This window comes from Parasteatoda tepidariorum, chromosome 4 (assembly GCF_982258835.1).
Source record: "Parasteatoda tepidariorum strain Cologne lab strain chromosome 4, Ptep-v5.0, whole genome shotgun sequence".
Classification (NCBI taxonomy): domain Eukaryota; kingdom Metazoa; phylum Arthropoda; class Arachnida; order Araneae; family Theridiidae; genus Parasteatoda; species Parasteatoda tepidariorum.
In genome coordinates, this window is record NC_141758.1 from 10,896,091 (window position 1) to 10,906,627 (window position 10,537).

At 35.7% G+C, this 10,537-nt stretch overlaps 1 protein-coding gene across 1 annotated transcript; it reads left to right on the forward strand.

The window, feature by feature from the left end:
• Window positions 1–5,320: 5,320 nt before the first annotated feature.
• Window positions 5,321–6,646, forward strand: LOC147810679 (uncharacterized). The gene has a single exon (XM_087160467.1). The coding sequence runs from the start codon at window positions 5,321–5,323 to the stop codon at window positions 6,644–6,646; it is 1,326 nt and encodes a 441-aa protein (XP_087016593.1).
• Window positions 6,647–10,537: the final 3,891 nt, after the last annotated feature.

A 10,537-nucleotide genomic window follows, 5' to 3' on the forward strand; every position in this document is an offset into this window, starting at 1 on the left:
GAGCTTGCCTGTGGACTTTAATAAAGATGCCATCAATACAGAATTACAGAACAACAATATTGAAACCTTTAAAATGGTGCAGTTTAAGAAGAGAATGAGAGAGGTCTATCGGCTCCTTCCACTTTTTCTCATAATCCTTAAAATCAACGGTGAATCACCATAGAGTATTCAAAGTCAACAATATACAGCAGATCCCGATCAAACTCGAACGATTTCGAGGAGGTCGAAGACCTACACTATGTTACTACTGTCAAAATTATGGACATACGCAAAGCCACTGCAATGCACCTGTAAGGTGTGTAAAATGCGCTGAAAACCACAGGTCTCATGAATGCAACAAAGACAGAACAACACCTCCAAAATGTTGTAATTGTTACAAAAACCACACAGCCAACTATACTATGTGCGAGATCCGCCCCAGCAGAAGGAGCCCTCGAGCAGCATCAAATGCGACACCTAAACTTGCTCACCGATTAGTGTCATTAATCAAAGAATTACAGGAATTGCTCAAAAAGGAAGAAGTGCTACGTCTTCTGAGGGAGATCATCGGGGAAACATCTCAATCACAGTGAGTTCTATTTTTATTTTCAAGACTCTCAAGTTAAATTCACTGAACTTTTCACAGTAGACTTTTACTTATGTTAAATTAAATTACATCAAATTTTATTTTCTGATAATATAGCCAATTTATGCATATATATTTATCAACTTATGCACGTTACATTCTTTTGCAAATTCTATTGTATTTAATGAACAATATTTCTCTTATATTTATATGTGTCAACAGATGTCAATTTAGATTCGATATTCAAATGTTATATTTACTATATTTATTTATGTCGACCTATGTATATATATTTCAAATTATGTTTATATTTATGTATGTCAATATGTGTCAATTTAGTTTCGATATTCAAATGTTTAATTACCCAAGCAAAGTGCTTTGTATTAGCAACCACATCGACTGCTAAATTCAAAATGTTATCACTTTAAACTTATGTAAATTTCTAGATGTATGGGATAACATACCTGCCAACTTTTAAATGTAAATTTCTAGATGTATGGGATAACATACCTGCCAACTTTTAATCCCTTCCATTATCATTTTTCCCAGTGGTATTAAAATGGAATTAAAACTTCAATTTTAAGCAAACAAATACGTTGTATTTGAGAAAACTTAAGTTGACAACCATGATAGTAACGCATATTAATATCTGTGCTTAATTTTTATAACAATAGTGGTGATCAATATCATTTAAAAATTAAGATTATGAAAGAAAAAATAATATATAATTACTACCACTTTAAATATGAAAATAAAATCATCCGGAAAGTCCGGAAGAGTTGGCAGGTATGGGATAAGGGTCGCTACGCGGCCCAAGTGCCCAATTTTTATAAATAAAGTAAAGTAAAAGTTCTTTTGTCGCTGTTATGAAAAACCAAAGCAAAACTGTTAGGTGTTAAGCGAAATCGAAGATTTTTTATTCAAATTCAAAACGTTATGGTGCGAAAACGATGTCTTATACAGGGCTGAAGGTTGATGCATATTAAGACGGAAAAGGGTAAAATCTGGTAACAAATAAATTTTAGTTTTAGTTTTTTTTCAGGAATAAAACAGTACAAGAAGCTACCAAATTTCTTAACGGATACAATTTATTTATTAAATTGCTTCTTCCCCGTGAAAATTCTGAGGGCAAGGCAGAAATTAATTGCAATAAATTTATACCTGCCAACTTTTACGTATTTGGCGTAACATTATATTCTAATGTTTAAAGTGGTAGTAAAATGTATGCTTCCTGGGGCTTGAGCGGCTACCAGGCGCGACGGCAGGTGGTGGATAGTCGAATGTCCTGTAGCACTGACAGGATAGCCTCTGAATAACAAATAGGAGGTCGCGAACCAACTCCGCGACCCGTGCCTTGGGTGAATGGCACTGCGGTTATAGTGACTTAACGGAGCCTCTAGTTTGACTGGCGAACATTTAGAGTAATTGCCTTACCCAGTAACTCAGGCAATGCTGGGCTGACTTTCTTTACCTGAGCTTTTTATTTGAGGTAATTTATGGCTGAAAATGACAAAAATACAACTCAAATTACTGCATTTGCAGGTGAAAATCCCAAAGTAGACCTTTCTGCGAAAGAAAAGGAAACCAGGGAAAAACCAACTGAAGGAGAAAAAATGAACCCTTCATCAAAAGAGGTAGAAATGACCTCTACCCAATCAACATCTCAAGTGGGGCAGGAAGCTATTAATAGCATGACTGCCTCCATGGATGGGATCAAACTTAAAAAAAGACTATCTGGTGCACAGAAAAAGAAACTTGCCCGAGAAAAGAAGATGGCTGAAGGTACCTGGGTAGAAAAACCCAAACCAAAGCAGAGAGGCGAGAAAAGACAAAGCTAAAGGATGGAACAAGATGTAGCCCCAAAGGCTGCCAGGAAAGAAGGACCTGAAGGTATAACCTTTAAGGAAGCTCTAACGGCAGTCAAAATGGCTGTGATTCTTGAAGGACATCCTCTTGAGCGCTTATCCGAAGAACAGGCCCTAGACCTTGAGTTCTTGATAACTGAAAAAATTTCTAGAAATGAAGAAGGTTTTGTCCCCACTTTTCTTTCTTGCAGACTAGAAAATGGGGCACTTATCATCAACTGTGCAGATCTGGGGAGCTCTAAGTGGCTGGAACAGACTGTAGTTGAGTTAAACCCATAGCAGGAGCAAACTCTCTTGGTAGGAGGGGCAAGGAAACTTGTCAGAACTACTAAGATCATTGCTAAACTGCCGAAAGTCTGTAGTAAACTGGAGCCCAAAGAGGTCCTGAGAAAGAGTGAGGCACAAAATGGTGGGCTTACTCCAACCGAATGGAACATACTTCATCGGAAGAATGAACCATCAGGACAGACCATCGTCCTTAGCGTGCCTGAACTGGACGCGGCAACACTTGGCAAAAAGGGATATAAATTTTATATCGGACTTCATCAAGTTCAAGTCAAAGTCCTAGACAAACCTTCCAAAAACTATGGGGGTGAAGGTTCTTCAAGCCAACATCCACCACAGTAGAAGTGGCACCACAAACCTCACCAAGAAATTTCTTGATGAGGATTTTCACCTGGCCCTGATCCAAGAACCTTGGCTTGTCAGGGGAAAAATCAGTGGCCTCAAAGGAACAAAAGATAAGCTCATTTATAATCTTAATAGTGAAGCTAGAACATGTATCCTAATAGATAAAGATATTAAGGTTCTACCTCTAACAGATTTTATTCATAGGGATTTAACAGCAGTGAAAGTCAGACTCAACATAGAGGGAAGAGACCGAGAAATTGTTTTTTGCTCAGTCTACCTACCCTATGAAGAGAAGGCTCCACCTGATCAAACACTGCACAAACTCCTGCAGTTTTGTGCAGAAAACAGCTTGCAGGTAGTCCTAGGGCTGGACTGCAATGCTCACCATACTGTATGGGGCAGCACAGACACAAATAAAAGAGGTGAGTGTCTTTTAGAATTTATTCTTAATTACAATTTAGATATTTTGAACAAAGGCAATGACCCTACCTTCATAACTTCTAATCGTTCTGAAGTAATTGACATTACTATAGCAACACCGGCTATTAGTAAAAATATCACGAAATGGAAAGTAGATGGAAGACCATCAGGTTCCGACCATCAAAACATCCATTTTGAAATAAACTCCAATATAAATATTGACCGCTGCTTCAGAGACCCAATGAGAACAAATTGGAAGAAATTCCAAGACGATATCATGGGACTGACTCAACTAGGAGAAAATTATATTAGAGATAATTATGATCTAGAAATTGCAGCAGAAACTCTGCAGAACGAAATTCTAGGTTCATACAATAAAAATTGCCCAATACGTACCAAAAGAGCAAAGCCCCAATGTCCTTGGTGGAACAACTCCTTGGTAACTGAAAGGGCAAATGTTAGAAAACTCTTTAATAAAGCAAAGAAACATGGTGAGTGGGACAACTATAAAAGAGCCCTCACCAACTATAACAAAAATGTTAGTAAAAGCAAACAAGAATCCCGGAGAAAGTTCTGTGAAGAGGTAAATTCTATCTCTGAAGGAGCTAGACTCCAGAGAATCCTTAGAAGGGATGAACCCATAATGGTTAGCACCTTAAAGGATGAGGATGGCAACTTTGCTACCACTGGAAAAGAGATAATGGAAGTTATGGCCAAAACTCACTTTCCAGGAGCCATTGATATGGATAGCAATGAAGGACAGCATTTCATTGGATCTGTAAAAAGAATACAAAGAAATCAATGGACCTATGCTAAGAACGTTATCAATCAAAACAATGCCAGGTGGGCTATCTCCACCTTCAAACCACTTAAAAGCCCTGGACCTCATGGAATCATTCCTGTAATGATCCAAAAGGCAGGAGATCCTATCATCCCTGTGTTAACCAGAATTTACAGAGCCAGTCTGGCACTGGGACATATTCCAAAGCTATGGCAAAAGACCAGGATTGTTTACATTCCTAAACCTGGCAAAATTACCTATGACCAGGCTAAGTCTTTCAGACCAATTAGCTTATCTTCATTCTTTCTCAAAATTATGGAGAAAATTATTGATAGGCATATTAGGGATTACCTGGGTAGCAATAACCCCTTGCATAATCTACAGTTTGCCTACCAACCTGGTAAATCTACAGAGACAGCCTTACACAAGCTAGTATATAAGATTGAAGACACCCTGGAGAGAAAGGAAATTGCATTGGCCACCTTCCTAGATATTCAGGGTGCTTTTGATAATACCTCTCACGCATCCATCCTTAATGCCTTAAGGGAAACAGGGATAGACCAAACTTTATGTTTATGGATTAAGTCCCTACTTATGGATAGAGCCATTCAAATGAATATCTTCAACGAGACATTAGAAAAGAAAACAACCAGAGGCTGTCCACAAGGAGGTGTACTATGACCATTACTTTGGAATCTGGTTGTAAATAGCCTAATAAAACATCTAAATAATATAGGCTACTATACCCAGGGATATGCGGATGACATTGTCATACTCATCCTTGGCAAAGATTTTCACATAACTTGCCAACTTATGCAAAACGCTCTAAGTTATGTAAGCAAATGGTGCAGGGAGATGAATCTGGACATAAATCCACAGAAGACCAATCTAGTACCATTCACTCGTAAAATAAAAAGGGAAGGCTTTTTTATCCCAAAACTTTTTAACGTTGAAATCAATATTGCCTCTGAGGTGAAATTTTTAGGCTTAATTCTTGACCAAAAACTCACCTGGAATAAACATGTTGATTACAAAATCAATCAAGCAAAAAAATGCATAATGATGTGCAGACGCATGCTTGGTAAAAACTGGGGTTTACAACCAAAAATGATGTTTTGGATGTACACAGCAATTGTCAGGCCTGCTTTCACATATGCTTCAGTGATATGGTGGTGTAAAGTGGAACAGAAAACTGTGAAGGACAAGCTGGGAAGTCTGCAAAGACTGGCCTGCTTGTGTATCACAGGTGCAATGTCCACGGCCCCTACCAGAGCACTTGAGGCAATTCTGGACCTGACTCCTTTAGATATCTTCATGTGCAGCTCTGCCAGAATGACTGCATATAGAATGAAATTGCAATATCAATGGTATGACAGGCCCTCTTCTGGAGGTCATACCAGTATTACTAAGAAAATTTACCATCCAACTCTCCTTATGCCTTCTGACTGCATGGAGAGAAAGTACGTGTTTGAAAGACCATTTGAAGTAGTTTTTCCTACCAGAGAAGAATGGGATAACAACACGATCTATATAAAAAATGATGATCTAATCTGGTATACCGATGGATCAAAGAAAGGTAACCTCTCAGGACTGGGTGTCTGTGGCTTGTCACCAAGATTCAACCTTTTTGAAGGTCTTGGGGAGTATGCTACTGTCTTTCAGGCGGAGGTACTTGCTATCGTAAACTGTCTGCAGATAAATATTAAGAAAGGCTACCATGGTAAGCGGATTCTTATTTTCAGCGACAGTCAAGCAGCCTTGATGGCTCTTTACTCATTTCAAGTTAAATCAAAAATTGTTATGGAATGCAAGAATCTCCTAATAGAACTGGCAAAAAGGAATAAAATCATTCTTATTTGGGTACCAGGGCATATGGGAATTGATGGTAATGAAAGAGCTGATGAATTCGCAAAACAGGGATCCTCTTTCAATCCAATAGGAACGGAACCCTTCTGTGAAATCAATATGAAGACTACAAAGAAGGCCGTCCTAAAATGGGAAAAACAGGAGATGAACAAAGTTTGGCGCAATTCTCCTGGACAAAAACATGCTAAAAGCATGATCAGCAGCCCTTCTGCAAAAATTGCTTCTGAAATTCTTAGGCTCCCAAGATTGAAGATTCAAACAATTGTAGGCTTCATCACTGGGCATTATCATTTCAGGAAACATCTACATAGATTGGGACTTTTCGAACAAGAACCAATATGTCGTAAATGCCGTGAAGCGGTAGAATCACCACATCACATCCTATACGAATGTGATGCCCTCGCCCTTACGCGCCTCACTACCTTAGGCAATCAATATCCTAAAGAGCTTCACCTTAATTCCATTAAGGGACTGTCAGACTATATAAATAAAGTAGGCGACCCAAGACAATGGAACTAGGAAGAAATTGGGCTTGGAGCATGGTACAAAATGCAACATGTGCAGAGGTGCCACATATCTAACAAGCTCAAGCAAAAAAAAAAAAAAAAGCTCATGCAAGAAGAAGAAGAAGAAAATGTATGCTTTTTATTTATTCCTTGTATTTATAAACTAAATTTATAATCTCTTTGATCACCACTATTTTTAAAAAAAATAAGTATATAAATAAATATTGAAAATGTAACAAACTCTACTCTTACCCCCACTATAGCGCCTCTGGCGGTTAACGAAGACAGTCTGCCAGGAACCCCGTCTACCAAATTCTTTATTTTTTATTCTTGTTTTATTTTACATGTGCTTTGTCCTTTTCAATAAATAATTAGAGTTAGATAATTTCTTGTCTTTCATTATTTATGTGAATTGATAGAAATACAAATGAACCAAGACTTCCCCTACAAAAAATTTTGGTGGTTCCCAGAAGTCGTCAAAAAATGCAACTTATGTTTCTCCCTAAAATTTTAATTTATATACCATTTTACTACCACTCGGTAAGAATCATCCTGAAATTGATTAAAAGTTGGAAGGTATGAAAATTCAGAGATGCCAACTGCTCCAGACACGTCAAAACAATTTTTAAAAAAAGTGGTAAATAACTATAAACTAAATTTTGCAAATATTTAGCTAACTTAGCTTGCTTTTCAAAGGTATAGCATGACATAAGTACTATAAAGTGGTGAATTATATAAATAAGCCTACGAATTATTTAGTTATAGTGGCGGATAAAAATCGACTAAATTGTGTTTATTACATCAAAAATCACAATTGATAAACTACCACTTTAAAATATATATTCGCTCACCGGAGCAAGTTGGCATCTGTATAAATTGTTTATTGTTAAGATAGACTTCCTCCTCCAGAACATTATGTATTACTGTTATGGTTCTACCACTTCTAAAATATTTTTAGGACAGCAGAAACTTAATCCTGGAAACGAAGTAGTTTTATATCTATACTAAAATTATAAAAGAAATCTTGATAGAGTTACGGATACTTTATTTTTCTCGAAAAAAAAACGCTAGAATGAAATGTCTTTCCTGAGAAGGGTTTTCTGCCATGTATTAATGTATATTTTCTGATGAGAACATAAATGTCTTTGTTGAAACTAAAAGCACCCGAAATGCCTTTTTTAATTCCATGGGATCGGGTGATTCATAAAAGCATTCGTAGAAATTGTGAAGGCAGGATCCCCCCTCTGCCCTGTGTGTCTCCAAACACGTCTTCGATAATCGTCAGGACACAGTTGGAAGCGGGATTCGTCGCTAAAGACTATACGTCCCCAGTCGGCATTCTAGCCCGATCGAGCCATGCACACTTAAACGAATAAAAAATAATAAAATTAAAACACAAACATAGCTACCAATAGAATAATTTTTTGTAAAAGGTGTTGAAGTTGGCAGCTCTGCATGAAATGGTTCTGCAGCTTATCAGCTTTTCTTCTTTTCCGTCCGACCTTCACAGCCTTATTCAGATTATAATACAAACATTTAAAAGAGGATAAACCCGTAAAACGACAGTTTTATATTCAATTCAAAACATTATGGTGCGAAAATGATTACAGGGCTACTCCATTAACTACCAGAACTAAAATTTTTCAAGGACTGCTGAAATCTTGATAGTTACAGATAATTTATTTTTCTCGAAAAAAAATATTCTAGAATGAAATGCCTTGCTTACTAGTTTTTAGACATTTTCGTCTTTCTATAGAACGGCTTTCGACCATGGATTAATGTATGTTTTCTTATAAGAACAAAAATATCTATGTCATGCAACTAAAAACACCCACAATGCCTTTTATAACAGTTTACGTGATCAATTCCTCTACTGAATCGTACAAGATTGAAATTATTTGCCAAATAATCGACTATGATTTTGGAACTTGCTCTCCGGTAGGTTACTGTGATTGAAAGAGAGGTAACCCTTGTTGAACTCCGAGTTTCACCATGATATTCAAAAAATTTAAAAAAAACTTCATGTCTTCAGTAAATAATGTAAGTAGTTAAGTAAAATTCACAAATTATGGGTAGCTGCAGTCTTCCATTATCCAATTATCTCTTATAAAATTTCAATTTTCGAAAATTTACAGAGCATTTAAAAAGCGACAGCAACACATTCTCTGCCCTGTTGCCAACCTGGAAAAGAGTAAACACATCTGATTCAGCGGAGGTTTTATCAATTATTGGTTGTAAATTGTGTATGCCGTATGGACAATCGATCCGGTTTATACACAATTTATAGTTCAAGTAGTTATAACACCAAAGTGTTTGCAGTGTATTGTTTGGAAAAACAATAAAAATTTGGACAGATATTTAATCGTGCTTGAGTATATTTTAAATGTTTTAATTTTACTTTAGGATTTCTACTCATTTATTGTAACATCTACAATATTTACTCTGAGGTTACAAAAATCATTAAAAATCTCTTAATACCGTGTCGGAGAACTTTAGCACTACGAAGTGAAGCAACAAGACATGTAATGGGCTCAATAAGTAATTCGAAGTGTCTTGCAAGGATATTGATATTTAAAATTGCAAGACTGTTACGGGTGCTGGATTTTATGCTTGAACTGACCTCTCCATTATATGTCATTATATCTTCAATGGAAATCATGTCGGATGATATTGGTGGCCAAATCATTCTCTGAAACTGTGTAGAATCAGCCGCGAACAATTAAGTCCGCTTTGTCGTCCATAAAAATTCCATCGCTGTTTGGGCTCATGAATAACATCATTACTCTATGAATAACATCATTATTATTTTTCAATTCAACTTTCTACCAGGTGCTCATGAATGACCTACCCTTAGTGGGTATTGTTAGTAATAATATCTAAATTTAGGTCAAAAGAGTCTATACATTAAGTCATAAGAGTCTATACATATACAAAGGAGTCTATACAGAATCTATACACTCATAATTTAAGATAGGAAATAATACTGTCAAAATCCTACGGATCATGACTTTTGGCAGCAGAACTAAAAACATCAAAACACCGTGTAACTGCACCAGGAAGCGGAACAATATTGAATAGGTATTAATAGAAATATACCTCGAGTTTTATCTGACAATCAAACTGATTTTTATGTTTTCCATGCTGCATTTTTCTCTGGTGTTTCGAAAGATTCTGATAGTCCATCTTCTCTTTTAAATATTAATTTCAATCCCTAATGTCTAGATATTTTCTCCCTTTACTTCTGATAGGGATTCTGAAAATATACATTAAACGCGGCAAAAACTCCAGTATATAACCTTACTCAGAAATGAGAAAAAATCGATAGAAAAACCGTATCACATCTAACTTATTTACGAGGATAGTAAAATATCCAGACAAACTAACATTACTTGATACTCTATATAAAATCTGTATAAATAAATATTTTTTATTTTTTTTTTTTAACCTGAAAAAGAAGTAATTGCTAAATATATTATAATTAGTAAAAGCTACATAATTTAATATTTTCACGAATATTACAGGTTCAATTGTTGGCTATTATGTTGACTATTTATTATTTTTTTTTTGTTAAAGCGTTTCAAAAAAGTTTGAATTTTAAGGTACTTAGATAATTAAATAATTTGAAATATATATAATTTTTAATAAATAAAGAAAGTACCACTTCTTTTCATACGACAAATGTTGAGATAGAAATGAGGTAGTTCAAATATTATAAACTACCGTTTCAGGAAATAAAATAAATATATTATAAATTTTAATTATTTTATTAAATTAGAGTATTCTATGTACCCAAATATTAAAAAAGGCATCTTATTTCAATACTTATTGCTGGTAGATACGGAAAAAAAACACAGAAATATATTTCTCCATATCAGCTACTTCATTGAAATGATTATTGTTGTTT